General features: G+C 46.2%; 2 protein-coding genes across 44 annotated transcripts in view; one reads left to right on the top strand and one right to left on the bottom strand.

Moving 5' to 3' along the window:
- Positions 1-460, bottom strand: part of PPHLN1 (periphilin 1) — a 104,939-nt gene extending 104,479 nt beyond the window's left edge. For 13 of the 36 annotated variants that reach the window (XM_051850947.2, XM_051850943.2, XM_051850945.2 and 10 more), the window contains exon 1: positions 333-410. The gene's annotated coding sequence lies outside the window, so the exon portion shown is untranslated. Of the gene's footprint in view, positions 1-150 lie in introns of all 36 variants that reach the window. The other 23 variants (XM_051850946.2, XM_070049674.1, XM_070049675.1 and 20 more) reach the window with 10 other exon arrangements.
- ZCRB1 (zinc finger CCHC-type and RNA binding motif containing 1) lies at positions 411-21,108 on the top strand. 8 transcript variants are annotated; one of them, XM_051850969.2, is made up of 8 exons: positions 432-871; positions 1,558-1,643; positions 5,879-5,907; positions 12,734-12,845; positions 13,143-13,250; positions 17,551-17,663; positions 17,755-17,830; positions 18,322-21,108. In XM_051850969.2, the coding sequence occupies exons 2-8, from the start codon at positions 1,560-1,562 to the stop codon at positions 18,451-18,453; spliced, it is 654 nt and encodes a 217-aa protein (XP_051706929.1). In that variant the 5' UTR covers positions 432-871; positions 1,558-1,559; the 3' UTR covers positions 18,454-21,108. The 8 variants fall into 8 exon arrangements, with proteins under 8 accessions (XP_069905792.1, XP_051706929.1, XP_051706928.1 ...); XM_051850968.2 differs by having other exon boundaries at positions 435-576; XM_070049690.1 differs by having other exon boundaries at positions 435-576; positions 12,188-12,845.
- The last annotated feature ends 969 nt before the right edge of the window (positions 21,109-22,077 follow it).

Raw genomic sequence — 22,077 nt, 5'->3', positions numbered from 1 at the left:
GTGGCACTCCGCTGAAGACGAGCCCGCCGCGCCCCTCTGCCCGCACCGCGCCAAGTGCCTGACGCCGAGCACACGCCCGCCTGCCTGCCTGCCCGCCTGCCCTCGGGTCCCGACGCGGCCCGCGCAGGACCCCTTGGAAGAGAAGCGAACCTGGCTCAGACCCAGCACGCTGTGCCCGACCTCCACTGCGTCTCTCTCCACCCTCCACTTCAAAGCGTAGGACTGTGGCACGGCGCCAGCCCGAGTCGCCAGGGTCCGCAGGGAACGGCCCGCCCTGGGCCAACGTCCCGCACACCCGCCCCAACAACTCCCGCCAAGGGAAAAGCGCTCACCGACTCGGCCGCGGGAAACCAGGAACGCACCCGTCCGCCCGCCGCCGCCGTCTGCCAGGCACTTCCGGCGCGCGCCGTGACGTCAGCAGGCGCGCCGCCGCCGAGGCCCGCGGCCGCTCGGGTCTGTTTCTCGGCGCCTGCTCCTGGCCGGCCCCCGCGATGCACGGGGCTCCGCAAAGCTGCAGCAGGAGTCGGGGGTGAGCGGGCCGGGCCGGGGGCTCGCGCGCCGCCACCCCGTCTGAAGGTAAACGCCCCTGAGCCGCGGCCTTTCCCGGCGGCCACAGCGGCTAGCCCTCTGCGCCCTTCTTCCGGAGCTTGGCCCGGCCTGCGCTCGCCGTCCCCGCAGGGGCAGCGTTCCCTGCGCCGGGCCGGGAAGCCGAGGCGAGCCGGCGGCCCAGGTGTTCCCGGTAGTCCCCGCAGCGCCGAGCCGCGCCCAGCTTCCCCGCGCCTTTCGTGGCGGTCGGTTGCCGGGGGTTCAGGCCCGCTGCACCGGCTCTTGAGATCCGAAATCGGTAGCGTTCAGGCGCTTGTTTACACGGGTAATTTGGGCGTGAAAATTAACACTACGGATGTTTGTGAGCGTCAGGTGTTTCTGAATGTCAGGGAAAAAAAAAAAAGAATGGAATTGAAAGTTTACTCGGATGCAAAAAATTGAAAGCCGTGCAGTTCTTTCATAATACGCATTCTCCATAAACTTTGTGGCGATCCCTCCCGCGCATGGATGGCAAAGTTTTTGCACCCGAAAGCAGCTTATTTTTTAATTCTGGTTCCAAGGGTCGGCATCCCTTCAAAACACTGAACCAGCTCATAAGATAAAATGTGTCAGTTCGTAATTTGGTGGTGATAACTTGAGTGATTCTAAAGGGTTTTACATTATCAAAATATGAGGCCAGAATTTCTTAACACCACTCCAGAGAAGGATTGAAATGACAAAGAAAAGTACCTACCCAGGATGTCGGCAGAAATTCCCGACTGAAGTTCTTAGCCCCCAGGCTGCTTCTGGTGGGTGGGCAGGATACTGGACTTAGACCTTTGAGTGCATTTTCTGCTCTTAGCCTGAGGAGAGCTTAAGAGTAGCGGAAAGGTCCGGAATGCTAATGGGGAGGAAACTGGTTCCCCGAGCTGGTGTCCAGGTTCCTGACTGCCCAAGATGTAGTGCGGCTTTAAGTGCAATGAACAAGTCCCGGTGTCGAATGCTTATGACTTTGCATGTTTTCTTTCTTAGAAATGAGTGGTGGATTGGCCCCCAGTAAAAGCACAGTGTATGTCTCCAACCTGCCCTTCTCCCTGACGAACAACGACCTATACAGGGTAAGTTTCATGTCGGCATGTTTTTTTTTTTGTTTTTGTTTTTTTGTCCTGAGTGGTCTGTTGCAGACACGGATGTAGCTCACCCAAGCAGTTCTTTCTGGCAAAATCTTCATGAAGTGCTCCATAGTGTACTTGGACTGTTAGTGAAAAATACATCTGTTACAGAACACCCCGGAACGGGCTGGAGGAGTGGTCACAGAAACCCTGCCCCTACCTGGGTCTGCTTGCCCAACTTGCACCCAGCAGCATATTAATTTAAAGTAGGTATTTTTGCAAAGAACAGAGCAAGGGAGCCAGCAGCTGTTGCCTAATGCCTGGCTCCCTGACAGGCTGTGGGCACGCTTCTTCGAGGTGGAAGTTGGGGTTGAGAAGTGTGCGAGTTCGGCTCACGTCCAGCATCTGGTGCAGCTGCAGTGCCAGTGCCCTCCTGTGATCTGTGACCGCGGTCTCGGAAATTCTGATGCAGTCAGTGTGGGCTGCAGGCAGTCTAGGGGCTGCTGCCAGGAAAAGAAACTCCTCAAGACCAGACCAGACAACAAGATGTTATCTTCTCTGCAGGGGCGAAGGATGGCCTGTGCATCTTGTGTTGAGGAATCCTGTAGGGCCAGCTGCACCACTACCACAGTTCAGGCAGCTGATTTTAGTAGGAGGCAAGGAACCTTTAAGCTAAGCAAGGGAGGCTAGGTGGCCAGGGCCGGATGGTATCTAGCATCAGTGTCCATGGCACTGTAGGGTCGCAGTGGGGCACCGATTGCAGATACAAGTAAATGAAAGAAGTAGAAACTTTCATTTCCAAAGAGAACTTAGAATATTCGTATACCTCTACAAAGTAACAAGTTCTTCATAACACAGAAGGAACCTGTGACTTAGTGAAGTGGAAGCAACTTGTAATGGGCTGGTTTTTCTCCTTACTTTCTTGGCTTTGGAAGTGCTGGTGGGTGGAGAAAGAAACTGATGGGTCAAACAGATTTGTTTCCTTTGTCTCACACTCAGGTTTGGGCAGGTGTGGCAGAAGCTTAACAGTTTGATAAATTTGTTTTCAACTCAGAATAAGGGTGATTGAGGTGAGGGGGCAATCCCTTCCACCATATTCTTTTTTTTTTTCTTAATATTTATTTATTTGAAAGAGTTACAGAGAGGCCGAGGCAGAGAGAGAGATACGGGTCTTTCATGCATTCTCCCATTACCCAAATGGCTGCAATGGTACAGGCTGGGCCAGGCCAAAGCCAAGAGCCAGGAGCTTCCAGAAGATCCAAGTGGGTGAGGGGGCCCGAGCACTTGGACCATCCCCAGCTGCTTTCTCAGCAGGCAGCTGATTGGAAGTAGAGCAGCCAGGACTCCGACCAGTGTCCGTATGGGATCCTGACACTACAGGCGGTAGCTTTACCCAGTACACCTCAGTGCTAGTCCCTCTACCATATTGTTTCACCTTTTGACCTCACAGAAAACACAATTTCCTGTTGCTCCTGCCCTGCAGACAGGCGGTTGAATGGACCTGGAGGAATTGCTACTTTGGGTAGACGTTAGATAGAGATGCTGTATTGGCGGTATATAGTACTTGATTAATTAACATAGCTTGATTTTCAAAGAACAGGAGGAGGTTAACTTGTTCAAAAGAGAGACTTACTGTATTTATTGAGTGCTTATTATGTGCTGAGCACTCTTACAGGTTCTAGAGACACATCAGTGAACAACAAGATAAAAATTCCCTTGACACTCACAGCAGGAGAAATAATGCAAACTATTTAAAAGTCCAATTATGCAGTAGATACTAAGAAGACACCAAGATGTTCAGTGCTAAAGAGAAAAATAAGGAAGGGCTGTTCAGTGTTAGGTTGGAGGTGGAGGTGAAACTCGAGGGTGGGGAGAAGTGCCCTTTAAAAAAAAAAAAAAAGATTATGTATTTGAAAGTCAAAGTTACACAGAGAGAGGAGAGGCGGGGGGGGGGGGGGGGAGGGAGGGAAGGAGGGAGGAAGGTCTTCCATCCTCTGGTTCACTCTCCAGTTGGCCGCAATGGTCAGAGCTGTGCCGATCCAAAGCCAGGCGCCCAGAGCTTGTTCTGGGTCTCCCACACTGTGCAGGGGCCCAAGGACTTGGGCCATCTTCTACTGCTTTCCCAGACCATAGCAGAGAGCTGGATCGGATCTGGAGCAGCGGGGACTCAAACCGGGGCCCATCCAGCACTGCAGGCAGCAGCTTTACCATCTGTGCCCCAGTGCTGTACTCGTTTTATGGCCTTGAATATGCTGTGCTTTGTCAAATGTTTTGTGTGTGCTTGAGGATAATGTCTTGACAGCAGTATGAATTGTATACAGTGTTCAGTAAATGAAGAGTTGGCTGATTGTGCTATTGGAAAAAAAGAAGGTGACTTTAGAATAAACACCTGAAGCAAGCAAGAGGCAGTTCCGCAGGTGTCTCGGTGACAAGCACTGCAGGAGCTACAAGGGGTCATGAGAGAGAAGCCCACCTCAGGGCTGCCTGTATGACCGTGAGTGTGGAAGGACTTCAGCGAACCAGGGGTCATGAGAGAGAAGCCCACCTCAGGGCTGCCTGTATGACCATGAGTGTGGAAGGACTTCAGCGAACCAGGGGTCATGAGAGAGAAGCCCACCTCAGGGCTGCCTGTATGACCATGAGTGTGGAAGGACTTCAGCGAACCAGGGGTCATGAGAGAGAAGCCCACCTCAGGGCTGCCTGTATGACCATGAGTGTGGAAGGACTTCAGCGAACCAGGGGTCATGAGAGAGAAGCCCACCTCAGGGCTGCCTGTATGACCGTGAGTGTGGAAGGACTTCAGTGTTCACTCAGAGTGAAATCAGGAGCCATTGGAAAGGGCTCATAGAAAAGCCATACCAGTGTTCAGAATCCAGTGTTCCTAACACTGCAATTCACTTACGCCGCTTTCTAGCATTATACAACTTAATCATAGAACCCGAATGTTACTGTTGGTTCATGTATTAACATATTCTAAAAGACTGTTTTCTAAGAAAGGTGGGGACTATAAGTATAGATACTGGCTGAAACCTTAGTAATAGTTGAGATTGCTTAGCAGGAGGGTGTAGATATAAACTCAACAGATGCACCAGCTATAAAGTGGCACCAGCATAGAGTAATGACTGGAAGGAGGAGGAGCTGAGGGAAACAGATTTTTCCTTATAGAAGCTGTTTTGTGTTTCTGCTTGACAAGCAATGTGAGTTCCTGTCTTATTAAACAGTGATTGCTGGGGCCCCATAGTGGGCTAAGCCTCCACCTCTGGTGCAGACATCTCATGGGTGCCAATTCGTGTCCCAGTTGCTCCTCTTCCAATTCCCATCTGTGCTTATGGCCTGGGAAAGCAGTAAAAGATGGCCCAAGTGCTTGGGCCCCTGCACCCATGTGGGAGACCCAGATGAAGCCCCTGTTCCCTGGCTCCTGGCTTCGGATCGGCTCAGCTCCAGCCCTTACAGCCATCTGGGGAGTGAACCAGCAGACAGAACATCTTTCTCTCTGTCTCTCCTTCTCTCTGTCTATAACTCACCTCTCAAATAAGTAAATAAATATTAAAAAAAAAAAAAAAAAAAAAAGGCCGGCGCCACGGCTCAATAGGCTAATCCTCCACCTGCGGCACCAGCACACCAGGTTCTAGTCCCAGTTGGGGCGCCGGATTCTGTCCCGGTTGCCCCTCTTCCAGGCTAGCTCTCTGCTGTGGCCCGGGAGTGCAGTGGAGGATGGCCCAGGTGCTTGGGCCCTGCACCCCATGGGAGACCAGGAGAAGCACCTGGCTCCTGCCTTTGGATCAGCGCGGTGCGCCGGCCTTGGCAGCCATTGGAGGGTGAACCAACGGCAAAAGGAAGACCTTTCTCTCTGTCTCTCTCTCACTTTCCACTCTGCCTGTCAAAAAAAAAAAAAAAAACAGGGATTGCTCTCATTTTTGTGGTGGGAGAGCTAGAGATGGTGATGTTCTCCAGGCGCTGGCTGGAGCTGTAGAGGACTGAGAACTCAGGCTGAGTTCCAGCGCCCATGCAGTGTTCTTTGTTCTCTGCGCATTTACCACGCTGAGAAATTCTGGACTTAGACAGATACACATGATTCCAGTAACAATGAGGATATTATTGTAGTCACCAAAAAAATTTCCTCTACAGCCTGCTTTATAGACAGCTAACATGGTTCATGAACTGTAAGAAAGAAGCTGGTGTATGAACCTGAACATGTATGATTCTAACGGAAATGCTGAATGTGTGCTCTTTTGTTCCAGATATTTTCCAAGTATGGCAAAGTTGTAAAGTAAGTATTCATAATACTCTTTGAAGCTTCATTTTAAAATTTGTCTGAATTTACTTCTTTTTTTTTTTTGCTTTAATAAAATGGGTACTTGCTATAACAAAATAAAAATACTGTTAACCTTTTTATAAATATTTTTGTATATCAGCTTCCTTTTAAAAGTTGACATTATATTATAAATCCATGTATATACTATAGATATATCCCTATATTCAATTTTTCTTTGATATTCCTTTATATATCGTGATTTGAACAATCTTTATAATTTCTTACCATATTACTTATAAAGTCTAAAACTAATTCTGCTATCCAGTATAAGACCTGATGTCTGATTAAACATGTTTTGGTTATTAGAACCGGTGTTATCAAGTACACTATGAATGGTTTACCACTTATTGAAGGAATAATGTTGAAATGAGTATGTCAATATATGTAACTTCCAAATTGTTTATGAGACTTGAAGTAGGCAGGCATATAGGTTAAAATGGATTAGGCTTGTGAGCTGGAAGACCACGCCTTTGCCACGCCCCTGTGTGACCTCATCCCCCTACCTGGCCACACTTGGGTGCCCACTGTTTACCTTAAGGGAAAGCTTGGCTATATCAGAAAGACTACAAAGGAACAAAAATAGATGATAATAGCAATTATAGATTGCTATTAATAGATGATAATAGCAATTAGGGATAGGAGATAAGAGATTAAAAATAACTTCAGGTTCTCGTATTTAATTCACTGTTTTAAATTGATCTAGCAACTGTATTGTGCAGAAGTAAAAGCAAGATACCACCCTTCTATATAGTAGTTACACACACTTTGGCAAGAACTTAAAATTCTAAGAATTTGGAGCACATTTATTTTATTCAGTTTTGTTTTTGTTTTTTGATTGATTGTTTTTAGAGTATGTTTATTTTGACTAGTTCTTTTTCTTGTATCTTTCCATTAGTGAATGTTAAACTATTGAAGTTGGTGTGCATCATGAAATTATTAACCTCTTTTAAGCTTAGTTTGCTACTAAAAATTGTTATCCAAAATACTTCTAGGTAAATTTTGGGGTCTTCAGATTTTTGAACAGTCATCATCAATCAAAACTCTAGTAATGGTGGTATGTAACAAAAGAGGACATACATGGGCTAGTTTGTAGCTTAGCGGATAAAGCCGCCACCCGCAATGCCAGCATCCCCCATGAGATACCATCTCTGCTTCGGATCCAGCTCCCTGCTAATCCCTGGGGAAAGCAGCAGAGAATGGCCCAAGTGCTTGGGTCCCTGCTGCCCACATGGGAGACCTGGGTAAAGCTCCTGGCTCCAGCCTGCCTCCTGGCCCAGCCATTGCAGCCAACTGGGGAAGGAGGATCTCTCTCTCTCTCTCTCTCCCTCTCCCTCTCCCTCTCTCCCCCTCTCCCCCTCTCCCCCCCTCCCTCTCTCCCTCTCTCCCTCTCTCCCTCCCTCTCTCCCTCTCTCCCTCTCTCTCTCTCTCTCTCTCTCTCTCTCTCTGTCACCCTCTCCCTCCTTTCATTCCTCCCTGTCTTAACTTTCAAATAAATAAGTAAACCTTTTTAAAAAGAGCACATATAAGAGTATTCCAAAAAGATCAAGAAAAGTGAATTGAAAGAAAAGTTTATTTTGGTGCAGAATATTTTGAAATCCATGCTTATGAGAATATTCAACAAGTTTGTTGAAAACATGTATTATAAGCAACTGTGGTTTTCAATTTTTTTTACACTAAAATAAACTTTTGATATTCTCCTATATACTAGACATTGTTCTAATTTTTTTGAGCATAGTATCATTTAATTCTCAAACCTGCCCTTCAAGGTAAGTGCTGTTATTATTCTAATTTTATCCTTAAAAGAAACTAGCACTGGGGCCAGCTCTGTGGCATGGTGGGTGGGGCTGCCGCCTGCAGTGCCAGCATCCCATGTGAGCACCGGTTTGGGTCCCTGCTGCTCCACTTCCCATCCAGCTCTCTGCTATGGCCTGGGAAAGCAGTAGAAGATGGCCCAGGTCCTTCGGCCCCTGAACTTGCATGGGAGACCCAGAAGGAGCTCCTGGCTTTGTCTCAGCACAGCTCTGGCTTTCAAATAACTCTTTCAAATAAATAAATGAATCTTAAAAAAAAGAGAGAGAGAGAGAGAGAAAAGGAAGAAACTGAAGCACACAGTAAACCTGAGGTCCTATCGCTAGTTACTGAGGGGACAAGATCTGAAACCAACAGTCTTATTCCAGAACCCATACCTTTAAACCATACAGAGCAAGAGTGGAGAGAGAAGGAACCAGAGATCCTCCATCCCCTGGTTCACTTCCCGTTCAGTCGCAATGGCCAACCGAATCAAGGAAACGGGAGCTGCATCTGGTCTCCCACGTGGGTGGCAGGGGCCCAAGTACCTGTGTGTATGTAAAGAGTTTCTAGTAAGAGAGAGCTCCTGGTGGGTCCGGAGTAGAAGTGAATTTCTAAAAGCTTGTGGATTCCTTGTAGAGATTGGGTTGGAGGAGAACAGGAGCACAGGCAGGGTGCCCTGTCTGAACCAGCACTCCTGCAGTGCAGGGAGAGTAGAGGCTGCTTTAAGTGCAGAGCTGTCTGCAAAGTGAAATGGACAGCACTTTGTGAAGTGCTTATAATGTATGCAGGGTTGCATGAGAGACGGAGTGGCAGGGGTGACACCCAGGTTTCCTGGATAGTGTCTGCTTCATGTGATATGAATGAGTGTATTGTCTGCTTTATATGCTCTCTGCCGCTTTTCCTGTGTTAGAAACATGAGAGTCATCACAGAGTTGTCTTCTTAACTCATCGGTGTCAAATTTTTCTGTTGCCATAGAAGCTGTCACTAGTGACATATTGTAGTTGGCTTACAGGTCTATCTCCATCAATAGATCGTAAGCTTTTAAAAAAAAGTTATTTAAAAGGCAGGAGAGAGAGAAATCATTCTTCGATTTGCTGGTTCACTCCCCACATGACCACACAGGCAGGGTTGGACCTGGCAGAAGTCAGGACCTGCACTGGGGTCTCCCACTTGGATGGAAGGAGCCCAGGCATTGAGCCATCATCTGCTGCCTCCCAGGATGCATTAGCAAGAAGCCAGGTGGGAAGCAGACTAGCCGGGACTTGAATTGGCACGCCAAGGTGAGAGACAGGTGTCCCAAGCAGCAGCTTAATTTTTGCCACAATACCTCCTGCTAAAAGCTTTCTTTAAAAAAAAAAAAAAAACTTTCTTGAAAGTGAGCCAAAGAGAGACTCCGATCTGCTGGTTTACTCCTCAGATGGCCAGGGCTGAGTCACGCTGAAGCCAGGATCTGAATTCAGGTTTCCCCCATGGACGGTAGGAACCCAACTACTTGAGCCATCGCTGTTGCTTCCCAGGTGTGCATTAGCAGGAAGCTGGAGTGGAGAATGGAGCTGTGACTCAAACCCAGGCACTCTGATGTGGGATACTCTATCCGAAGCAGCTGCTTAACCACCGTGGCAAACACTGACTCCAAATGTCAGCTTTTTACTGGGATAAAAACCTTGTCCTACAGCCTTATATGAGAGTACTCCAGAAAAGTTCTTTAAAATGGGGAAATGGAATTAAAAGCTAAGCTTATTTTAATGTAAAAATTGTTGAAATCCATGCATAATTTTTGTAGTTTTGTGAAAGGTGCATTTTTATGAACTTTTGAAAGATACTTCATTTGCTCTGCATGAAGTTCAAAGTTCTCCAAAGTTAGCTTATCTTTTAATTCCATTCCCACAAACTGTGAAGTGCCCTGGTGCTGTTGGTGCTGTTAGTGCTTCCTGCCTAGCCCTGAGGCTGAAGGACCAGAGGAGTAAAGCCAGGTGCTCCTGCGGTTTGTATCTGCCTCTCCAGTTTGCACCTTGAGCTAGGCACTTAGAGGGTACAGATACCTGGAAGGAGTTTGCATGAAAATAGGTGAGATGGGGCCAGCAGAGAAAAGGAGGGATTCATTTTGATGAAAAGAGATTAGGGAACAGATTCTGATCAGAAGAATGAGTAGAATTCTAATGGGCAGTAATTGAGAGGTGCAGGAAGACACATGGACAGAGGCACCAGCTGGGGAAGTGCAGCCTGTGCTGTGTGAACCCTGGATGGCTTATTTTGGCAAGTGGAAGAAGCAGTGAAAGGTGAAGAAGGTGGGAGCCAAGTCGGAGGATACTGATGCCTGAACAAAGACAGGCATTTTAAAGAACCAGGGATTGTTGAGCAAAGGATGATGGTTTCATTTATCCGTGAAGTAGAAGACTTCGTTAGTTACACACGAGTTACCACCAGGAAACCAGTGAGGATACGCTCTTGGGAGTTTTAACACCATCGTGGACAGGACCACAGCAGTGGGATGGGAAAGAGAGACAGAGCAGTGAGGTCACTAACGGCCTGGTGTGGAAAGCCACACTTCTGCAACAGTGTTTTACAGAAACGGTTTATGACTTCATCTCACCTTCACAAATGTGAAAAATTGCCAGAAGTTAAAACTAGTCTCTCTTTTTTTTATTTGACAGGTAGAGCTATAGACAGTGAGAAAGACAGAGGGAAAGGTCTTCCTTCCATTGGTTCACTCCCCAAATGCCACTACGGCCGGCGCTGTGCCGATCTGAAGCCAGGAGCCAGGTGCTTCCTCCTGGTCTTCCATGTGGGCGCTGCAGGCGGAGGATTAACCAAGTGAGCCATGGCGCCAGCCCAAAACTAGTCTTTTGATAGTTCTCAGAACTGGTTGAAAACCGCGCAGTGCTGCCTTTGGAGGTGATAGGCCTACACTGCAGGCTTCACCGAGGGCCTGGGCTTTCTTCACCCTCGGCCTCTGAGTGAACACAGGCACCCTGAGAAGCTCAGCCACTTTGGTGCCCATTTTCCCTAAGTTACTTCCACGTCTGTTGCTTTTTAAAAAAATTAGACATTCCTTTTCTCAATGTGGTGGCATCTTTTATCAGTGTTAAATCCAGCGTCTATACAGACCCAAACCTGAGTGGAATAATTTAATATATGAAAATTAGTCTTGAATAAAGTCTCATTGCATCTTCTTGTCTGTTTTCCTGTTATGTGGGTTTTAGAAAATTGTTAACCTTTGTCCTTTTTTTGCTATTTATAAATAATTTCAAATTTATAAAAGTTTGAAAAGTAGTATAAAGAATATGTAAATTTCCTTTATTCAGAGTCAGTGCATTTGGCATTCACCCTCATGTGCTTTATTCTTTACCCTCTTCTTTCATCTGTGCATATGTGAACAGTTTTTCTGATTCATTTGGGCATGAGTTAGAAAAATCACTGCTCTTAACTACTAAGTACTTGAGTGTGTTACTTAGAGATACATCTTAACTAGAATAGAATTACCAACTTCACAAATATAAAAACACAGCACTCACTGAGTCCACCAGTTGTTTTGCAGTTTTGTTAGTTGACCTCTTATAATGTCTTGCATAGCATTTTTCTGCTTTGGTATCCAGCCACAATCAGATATTGCTTTAACTGTCCTTTCTTTTTAGCGTCCTTTTGTGTGGAAGCTGTGAAGAACACGGCTGCCACCTGCTGCTTTTCCCTCGTGAAGAGATTGATATACCTTCTGATAGCTTTCGTAGAGGCACACTGTCTGTCTCTTGACTGGTATTGGTTTTGATCAGAGTAGCGTCCTGTGTCTCCGCTGTATATTTTACCTTTTTTAATTAATTAGCAGTCTTACTATTTTGCAACAAAATTTTAGACTGGACGTTTGTTGATGGTTTCCCTGATCAGTTCTTCACCATGACTGTTTTGGGTTTTTTTTTGTTTTTTTTTTTTTTTTAAGATTTATTGATTCATTTGAAAGTCAGAGTAACATAGAGGAGAGGCAGAAAGAGATCGATCTTCCATCCACTGGTTCACTCCCCAATTGGCAGCAACGGTCAGAGCTGTGCCGATCCGAAGCCCGGAGCTTCCTCTGGGTCTCCCACATGGGTACAGGGGCCCAAGGACATGAGCCATCCCCTACTGCGTTCCCAGGCCACAGCAGAGAGCTGGATCAGAAGTGGAGCAGCTGGGTCTCGAACCGGTGTTCATATGGGATGCCAGAGCTTCAGGCCAGGGCATTAACCTGCTGCGCCACAGCGCCGGCCCCACGATGGCTGTTAAAAAATAGTGGGTTTTTCCTTATGCAGTGCCCCTACTCCTTTACCACCACCCTTTGGCATTCACCCTAGGGAAAAACCCTCCCTGCCCTTCCCCACATTTGTCTGTCTATTAAGGTATAGACTTAGAAATCCCTGCTTTTTCTGCGTTTTGTAATTCATTACTGGAGCTAATTGTTTTGGTACTCAGATAGTCCTGGATTTGGTCAGCGCGGTCTCCTCCCAGCTGGCTCATCGTGGACCCGTGCTGCTCCACCTCTGGAATCTGCTGTCTCTCCAGAACGCCCTGCTGACATTGCTGTGGGCTCCGCTTCGTGGCCCACAGTGAGCAAGAACCCACAGAACAGACTGTGGTGGTGCCGGTGACGGAAGGCAGACTGCGCCCTCACCTGTCACCGCTACACTGTGTGCTCTGGCTAAGCACCGTGGAACCTCACTTCTGTAAAAGAATATTACGAATACAATTAGATGCTAATGCCTAGAAAAATAAGTAAATTGTTTCTGTTTGTGTAGGAGAAAACACCCCAGTCCTGTGGTGTTTTTGGCAGAGGAGAAGTGTAGCTAACTCTCGGAGGCAGCGCTGTGTCTCTGTTCCCTTCACCCGCCTCCCTAGGCTGACTCCTCATCGAAGCTGCACCCCTTTAACACTTTTCTTAAAAACTTGAGTTTTCCAAGCATGACTGTCTGTTTCTTTTATCACTGCCTCCTCTTTTTAACTGCTGTTTTGTGCTTTAAGGGTTACTATAATGAAAGATAAAGACACCAGGAAGAGTAAAGGGGTTGCATTCATTTTGTTTTTGGATAAAGACTCTGCGCAAAACTGCACCAGGGCGATAAACAACAAACAGGTAAGCATGCCTTCCCGTCAGGGTTTGTGACCCAGAAGCCTCTGTGTGCATGCAGGCCTCAAGACTAGGGGTGCAGTAGATTCTGGGGCTGTTTAATTTATGGAAAACAAAATCAGTCAAGGCTGTACTGGGTTCCCAATGCTTTGGTAGAATTTGAGAAATAAAAATACTGCAGGGTAGAATGTATCACACCTAGAAAATAAAAGGGAATTGAAGATTTGGGGACATGAGAGGAAGCAGCCAGTGTCCTGTCTCAGGGAAGCGCGCCCTGTGCACTGATGCTTTTCTCCGGTGCAGTTATTCGGTAGAGTGATAAAAGCAAGCATTGCTATCGACAATGGAAGAGCAGCCGAATTCATCCGAAGACGGAACTACTTTGATAAATCCAAGTGCTACGAATGTGGGGTAAGTAAACCAGAATCTTAATGGAATTTTCCAAAGCTTACTGTGAGGTATTTTTAATGTCCATCTTTTATATTTGCTTGTCAATACTTCTTACTGGTTAAAAAAGCCAGGTTGTGACAGTTGGCTTAGAACCTGGAGACTAATCTAAGTGATGGAAACAAATCTCAAGGTGAGCTGAGTTAGCCCATGTATAGAGGTTTGCTCTCCCATTTCTAAGTGTATCTCATTGTCTTGAAAGATTTTAGGAGACTGGCATCGTGGTACAGCAGGTTAAGCCACCACCTACAACACCAGCATCCCATAAGGGTACCAGGTTAAGTCTCCGTTGCTCCACTTCTGATCCTGCTCCTTGCTAATGCACCTGGGAAAGCACTGGAATATGGCCCAAGTGCTTGGGTCCTTGCACCCCTGTGGGAGACAGAGAAGAAGCTCCTTACTCCTGGCTTCAGCTTGGTCCAGCCCTGGTAGCTACAGCCATTTGAGGAGTGAACCAGCAGGTGAAAGATCCCTCCTCTCTGTCTCTCTGTCTCTGTCTCACCCTCTCTTTAACTCTGCCTTTCAAATAAATAACTGACTCTTAAAAAGAAGATTTTAGCAACTCACACAGTCTTGTTCACTAGATGGGGTCTGTTTCCCAGCATTTTGCCAGACTTCAAGCACATGGTTCAGTCCCCACACTATCATATGGCCCATCTTCCACAGGATATTGTGTTCAGAAATGTTTCATTTCCTTGCCTGTCGTTTTGCTGTTTTGTTGATGAGCTGTCTCCATGTTATCTTCCCTGCTTCTCCTCATGATTCCCTTATAACCTGGGTTTGGTGGTCAGGAGTGACACACAGCCATAGAACAGTGTTGCACCAGGCCCACAGGTGTGCCAGGAGAGTTTCAGACTGGGCGTCAGCAGCTGGTTGCTAAAGTGACTCCATAAATCACCACAAACAGAGCCTGCAGATGCTGAGAGGCATTGCTTATGGTGTGGGAGACGAGAAATCCCTGGGGGTCCTTTGCCCACTGCCACTCCTGCTGTCCTCGATGGGTGGCGAGGAGAAGCGAAGCCCACTGCCCCTGGTGTATGCTTTTTCTGTCAACCCCGACTCTAAAATCTCCTAAATAAATGTTTAAGAAAAGTGTTCCAAAGTCACAGAGGAGAGAAGGAAGTTAGAGTCAGATTAGTATATGTCCTCCTGTTCACCGTGAGCTCTGGGAGGACCTGCTCATCCATTCCCTTTCCTTTCTAGGAGCACCACAGGTTTCTTACACCTTGTATACTTCGTATTCCTTGACTTTGCCCTCCCCGGAATCTGCTTACACTTGTTTAGCTGCACCATTAAACCCGTTTTTCACGTGGGATGTGGTAAGGTGCTTGGTGGTCCATTGTTCAAGAACACGGTTTGGGTGCTGCATCAAATAAACTTGAAAAGCATGATTTTTTTTTTTTTTTTTTTGGACAGGCAGAGTGGAAAGTGAGAGAGAGACAGAGAGAAAGGTCTTCATTTGCCGTTGGTTCACCCTCCAATGGCCAGCACGGCCGGCGCACCGCGCTGATCCGAAGCCAGGAGCCAGGTGCTTCTCCTGGTCTCCCATGGGGTGCAGGGCCCAAGTACTTGGGCCATCCTCCACTGCACTCCCTGGCCACAGCAGAGAGCTGGCCTGGAAGAGGGGCAACCGGGACAGAATCCGGCACCCCAACCGGGACTAGAACCCGGTGTGCCGGCGCCGCAAGACAGAGGATTAGCCTATTGAGCCGTGGCGCCGGCCCTACATGATTATTTTTGTCCTCTGTTCTAATATTGGCTTGGTCTCTCCACACCCCATAATATCTCTTAAATGTATGTATTGAGCTATTAACCTGCAAGTCGGATTCAGAGCTCTCATGTTTCACAATTCAGTACTGCAGCTTGTTACAAATAATAATCTTTTTTAAAAAAAGATTATTTATTTGAAAGTCAGTTACACAGAGAGAGAAGGAGAGGCAGAGAGAGAGAGATCTTCCATCCGCTGGTTCACTCCCCAGTTGGCTGCAACAGTCAGAGTTGCACCGATCTGAAGCCTGGAGCCAGGAGCTTCTTCCTGTTCTCCCACACAGGTTCAGGGGCCCAAGCACTTGGGTCCTCTTCTACTGCTTTCCCAGGCCATAGCAGAGAACTAAATCAGAAGTGGAACAGCCGGGTCTCGAACTAGCGCCCATATGGGATGCTGGCGCTGTAGGTAGCAGCTTTACCCACCATGCCACAATGCTGGCCCCACAGATGATAGTCTTAACCCAGCACTGGAAAGCAGGAATGCAGTGCAAGCCACATAGGAGAGACTTCAGAGTTCATGGACAATTGAATTGTAAGATAGGTTTATTTTGGTGTGAAAATGTTTTAATTTCATGCATAGTTGTTTCATAATAGGCATTTTCTGTGAACTCATTGAAGATACCACATGTGTAATTTTAAAATTTTCTAGTAGTCACATTAAAAAAGTGGACCGGCACCACGGCTCAATAGGCTAATCCTCCACCTGCGGTGCCGGCACTCCGGGTTCTAGTCCCAGTCGGGGCGCTGGATTCTGTCCCGGTTGTTCCTCTTCCAGTCCAGCTCTCTGCTGTGGCCCGGGAGGGCAGTGGAGGATGGCCCAAGTACCTGGGCCCTGCACCCGCATGGGAGACCAGGAGAAGCACCTGGCTCCTGGCTTCGGATCAGCGCGGTGCACCGGCCTTGGCGGCCATTGGAGGGTGAACCAACAGCAAAAGGAAGACCTTTCTCTCTGTCTCTCTCTCTCAGTCTGCTCTGCCTGTCAAAAAAAAAAAAAAAAAAAGAAACAGGTAAAACTTAAGAATACCTTTTATTTAACCCATTGTTTATCTAAAATATTACAACCAAAATTGTAAGTTATTTAAGTATTTTACATTTTTTTTGACAGGCAGAGTTAGAGAGATATAGAGAGAAAGGTCCTTTCTCCATTGGTTCACCCCCCAAATGGCCGCTACGGCCGCACGCTGCGCCAATCCGAAGCCAGGAGCCAGGTGCTTCCTCCTGGTCTCCTATGTGGGCTCAGGGCCCAAGCACTTGGGCCGTCCTCCACTGCACTCCCGGGTCACAGCAGAGAGCTAGACTGGAAGAGGAACAACTGGGACAGAATCCGGCTGGGACTAGAACCCAGGGTGCTGGCACCACAGGTGGAGGATTAGCAATGTGAGCCGCGGCGCCAGCCCAAGTATTTTACATTTTTCATAATAAATCTTTAAAATTCCATGTGTAGTTTACATTCATGTATCTTTCCATTCAGATAAGTAACCAGTTGCTGTGTGTGGCCAGTGACCACTCTAATTGGACAGTGCAGATGTAGTTTAAGATACAATAGAGCAAAATAAAATAATAGAAAAATTGAGGAAGACAGAAGTTTCCTTTTAAAAAAAATTTGTTCGTTTGAAAGTCAGAGTTACATATATTGAGAGAGAGATCTTCCATTCTCTGATTCACACCCCAGATAGCTGTGACAGCCACAGCTGGGCCAGGCTGGAGCCTGGGAGCTGCTTCTAGGTTTCCCACGTGGGTGAAAAGGGCCCAGTACCTTCTGCTGCCTTTCCCAGGCCATTAGCAGGGAGCTGTACTGGTAGGGGACAGTAACCGCTGCCTATATAGAACACTGCCCACCTATTTGTTTTTTAAACAGTATCTTGTTTACACTTAAAGGAATACTCTTATCCCCACTTTATGAAATAGTAACTTAAAGTTTGTACAGTTAGGGTAGATGATCCATTTAATTTGAATTGTTTTACGTCTTGAGTCAGGATTTAAAATGTTTGAGTGAAGAATACTTTTCAGTAAAACTAACAAAATATTCCCTAGTTGTTAGAGTAGCTTGTTGGGAGTTAAAATAGCATATAGACTCTTCCTTCTAAATATTACAGTAATGGATTTTTTAAAAGGTTGATTGACTGATTGATTTGAAAGTCAGAGAGAAAGAGGTCTTCCATCCACTGGTTCACTCCCCGATTGGCTGCAATGGCTGGAGCTGCGCCAATCAGAAGGCAGGAGCCAGGAGCAGCTTCTGGGTCTCCCACGCAGGTGCAGGGGCCCAAGGACTTCAGCTGTCTTATACTTTCCCAGGCCATAGCAGAGAGCTGGATCAAAAGTGGAGCAGGCGGGACTTGAACCGGCGCCAGCCCCAGCAATGGCTTTTTAATCATTAACATCCTTCATGTGGGAGTAAACTTTTTATTTCTAAAACCTTTTAGTCATAAGGTGGTAGAAGGTTTCTGTTAATGGCAACAAATGTATTTTTCCTTTCCTTTTTAATATGAAACAAAAGGAAAGTGGACACTTAAGTTATGCCTGTCCTAAAAATATGCTTGGAGAACGGGAACCTCCAAAGAAGAAGGAAAAGAAGAAAAAAAAGAAAGTTCCTGAACCAGAAGAAGAAATGTATGTATAACTGCTTTAGTAAACCCGACTTTGTGTTAGTTCTGTCTTTCCCATTGGGTGACTGCATTCTGACACTGCTTCAATCCCTCAGTGAGGAAGTAGAAGAAAGTGAAGATGAAGGTGAAGACCCTGCCCTGGACAGCCTCAGCCAGGCCATAGCCTTCCAGGTACTGAGCTGCTCTTTGCCAGGCTCCTGGGCTGCAGCCATGCGGTGCTGCTGTTTCCTTGCCTGCTTCCCTGACTGTCTGCACAGGCAACCTCTGTCTTTCCCTCACCTGCTAACCTGTAGGCGACAGGGTCTTTCTCTGCAGTCCAGAGCAGCGTGAATGAAAGCTCCCACGGGTTCCCCCAGGTGTTGAGGGCCCACAACTCTTTCAGTATCTAAGTCTGTTTTCATTAAGGATTTGAACAGAACTATTTGATTGAAATGAGTTTAGGCCCACCAAAAATACAGTTTAGAAACTGTCCAGAATAATTTTGAGTTAACATTGCGATTGGGTCAGAACTTGGCAAGAGGGATATCTTACTGTCTGCAAGGCCTGGGAGGGCAGGAAGTGTTGGTATTTGTGATGTGCGGTGGCCGTGTTCTGGATTAATGCACCATAAGTAACATCTAACATTTTGCTGATTTTGTTTTGTTTTCTGAATTGCCTTCCAGCAAGCCAAAATTGAAGAAGAACAAAGAAAATGGAGACCCGGTCCAGGGGGTCCCTCCACATCCGATGACTCAAGACGGCCGAGGATAAAGAAAAGCACCTATTTCAGTGATGAGGAAGAGCTCAGTGACTGAAATGGCATTTACTGTGTAAATGTCCCTAAGATGGAAAAGCCCGGGAGCGTACAGTTCAGCTGAGGGCCATGGTTACCTTTAGAATTTGAGATAAAAACACTTAATACCAAACAGTTTTTCACTAGAAAGTAGTTCATAGGAAATTTAAAAATAAATGGAAAGTATTATGTTTCTCTCTTGCCTTAGCAGAGCACAGTTTGAGCATCCCTAATCTGAACTCCTGAACACTGCACAGTCTGAAGCCTTGTCAGTGCCAGCACAGTGTCTCAGGCAGGACAGCGTGACAGTGTCACACACCCTGTGTCCTGCTGCCTTCAGGCTGTGTACATAAAGCTTCACAAAACCTAGTGAAGTTCCTGTTCAGGCTTGGGCCCTTCCCATCCCTGTGGTAGCTCATGATGCTGTGCAACTACTAGAAAATTCAGAAAAACCCAGAAAACAAAATACTTCTGGCCCCAAGTGTTTCAAATAAGAGATACACAACCTATACTAAAAATCAGAACTTGCTACTACTAATCTGAAAAGAGCTAATGTTAATAAAAAATAAGAAAGTATTATAATGCTGTTGTCATCCCATGAGAAAAAGGTATTAAAATGATTTGAGATGTTCATTCCAAAACTTTACTCGGTTTGATTGGTTTACATGGCTTTCAAAACTTAGTCTTCAAAACAAATGCTTCATAAAATGTTAATAAACTTTTTCAAAAGAATTTTGTCTGTAAATAGAGGTGTTTCATCATTTTTTAATGTATTTATTTGAAAGGCAGAGTTACACAGATAGAGGAAGAGGCATAGAGAGAGAGAGATCTTCCATTGCTGGTTCACTCCCCAAATGGCCGCAACCCACTTCTTTCCGGTCTCCCACATGGGTGCAGGGACCCAAGGACTTGGGCCATCCTCTGTTGCTTTCCTAGGCCGTTAGCAGGGAACTGGAGCAGAAGTAGAGCAGCCAGGACTCAAACTGGCACCTGTTAGGGATACTGGCATGACAGGTGGTAGCTTTACCCACTACACCACACAGCAGCCCTGTCATCTTATTTCTTTTTTCTTTATCTCAATCTGGATAGGTGGTGAATACCTGTACAGTAGTAAAGTAGCTGTAGAAGGTTTGTCACCAGTGTTTTGAGGACTGACAATGATAGGAAGATCCAGCTGAGCAATTTGGATTTCAGTAAGCTCCAAGCGTCTTCAAGTTCCCCATCCTGTCAGACTCCTCAGTAATGTATTTGACCTCAAAAAGAAAAGCGTGTCATCAAAGCAGTTACTCCTGCATGCCGGTACAGCACCAGACTGTACTGTCTGAGAGCAGCTACTTGCAAACTCCCTAGCTGTGTCTTAGGATACGTATGACATACTGCTAAGTGAAGTACTTACTTCTGTCATTTAATTTGTAAAGGGGGGAGGAGAATTTTCAATCTCATGGACTCCTTGCAACTTCACTTAATCCTCCTGTTGTGACCATGTGGATACTTTGGGGCCAGCGCTGAGGCATAGCAGGCTAAGCCACTACCTACAATGCCAGTAACCCATTCGGATGCCAGTTCAAGTGTCAGCTGCTCCATTTCTCATCAGCTCCCTGCTAGTGTGCCTGGGAAACCAGCAGAGCACCCACATGAGAGACTCAGAAGAATCTCTCAGCTCCTGTCTTCAATCCGGCCCGGCCCCAGCTGTTACAGCCATCTGGGAAGTGAACCACCACATGGAAGACTTTTCTCTCTTAACACTGCCTTTCAAATAAATTATCTTTTTAAAAAATGTTCATTAAATTCCTATTTTTGGTGGTTTTATAACTGTAAATAGTTTTAATTTCATGTATTATATTTGTGTCTGAAGCCTTCCTATACATATACTGCTGTAGGTGGTTATATGGCTGTATATTTTGTGTGTTTTTGTACTATGTGAATACTTTGTAAGAACACTGATGTATTTTTCAGTTCCTAAAAGCAGTAAAAATATTTCCACTTTGAAAACTACAGAGGCAATGAAACTGTTAACCATCCTCTGCAAGGAAACCCAGCAAAATAACTGCATCTGTACCTTCTGTTACTAAGTAGTCACCCAACACGAAAATTGAAACCAAAGAAAAAAATTGGGAAAAGTTTTCTGTGAAAGTGTATGGAGTGGTGGATGTCTTATCTCTAAAGCTGGGAACCCCAACTCACAGAACCCAAGCAAAGCCCCAGTGGGCCAGGTCTGTGTCACAGAACCCCATTCATGAGACAAGTAGGGTCTGTCCCACTTAGCCTGCACAGGCAAAGGGTATTCCTTAGCAGAGTGGTACCTGTTTTCAGTTTGAACCAATGTAGTCATGACTGTAAAAATTTCTTGAATTTAGGAGCCAGTGTTGTGGTGCAGCAGAATAAGCCCACCCTTGGGATGCCAGCGTCCTGTATCAGAGCACCAATTCAAGCCCTGGCTGCTCCTGTTCCAGTTCAGCTCCTGGCCAGTGCACTGCAAAGGCAGCAGAAGATGGCCCCCAAATGCTGGGGCCACTGCCACCCTTGTTGCAGACTCGGATCGAGTATTAGCCTGCTGGCTGGTCCAGCACCCACCACTGCAGCCATTTGTGGAGTAAAACAGCAGATAGAAGATGTCTCTCTGTTGCTCCCTCTTTCTGTAATGCCACCTTTCAAATAAATATTTTTTAAAAAAGAATAACCATTTTAGAGCTGTCCTTTCTTAATGGTTTTTCTGAGACTGAAATAGTCTATGAAAAAGAACATTTCAGTTAGTTCAAAAAATCAGATATGAAGGTAATTAACAACTTCTTGCAAAATAGAGGTAAGAGATAATATTACTTAGATGCAAACTTTTAGTTTTCAAAAATAACTATATTGTGTGGAAGAATCCAGAAAAAGCAGACCCTGGAGTGCCACTTCATTTATGTAAAATTCTATGATATGAAAATTGATTTTAAAGAGTTATCCTCCAAAAAGTGCAGTATTTAAGAAAATTAAGTTCTTCAGGTAGGAATTAAGTAACACCAGATGATATATCAGATCCACATAAAGAAAAGGAAGCTGCATTGTGGCACAGTGGGTTAAGACACCACTTGCAGGCTTGCAACCCATATTAGAGTGCTGGTTTGAATTCTGGGTCCTCCACTTCTGATGCAGCTTCCTGTAATATCCCTGGGGAGGCAATGGATGATGGCCCAAGGTCTTAGGTTCCTGCCATCCATGTGGGAGGCCCAGATGGGAGTTCCTGGCTCCTGACTGGCCTATCACTGGTTCAGTCATCTGGGGAGTAAACAAGCAAATGGAAGTTTCTCTCTCTCTCTCTGCCTTTCAAATAAATTTTTAAAAAAATTTAAAGAAGAAATCAAGGATACTATAAAATATGTTGACTTGCATAGTAATAAAAACTCAACATATGAAGATTTTTGGGATGTAGCTAAAGCAGCAGGTAGAGGCAAACTTAGAGATTAAAAGGACTACAGGGGCTGGTGCTGTGGCATAGTGGGTAAAGCCACCACCTACAGTGCTAGCATCCCATATGGGCACTGGTTCGTGTCCCCACTGCTTCACTTCCGATCTTGCTCTCTGCTATGGCCTGGGAAAGCAGTAGAAGATGGCCCAAGTGCTTGGGCCCCTGCACCTGCGTGGGAGACCCAGAAGAAGCTCC

This window comes from Oryctolagus cuniculus, chromosome 9 (assembly GCF_964237555.1).
Source record: "Oryctolagus cuniculus chromosome 9, mOryCun1.1, whole genome shotgun sequence".
Taxonomy (NCBI): Eukaryota; Metazoa; Chordata; class Mammalia; order Lagomorpha; family Leporidae; genus Oryctolagus; species Oryctolagus cuniculus.
Note: the sequence above shows the minus strand (reverse complement) of the source record. Positions and strands in the feature narration are given on the sequence as shown.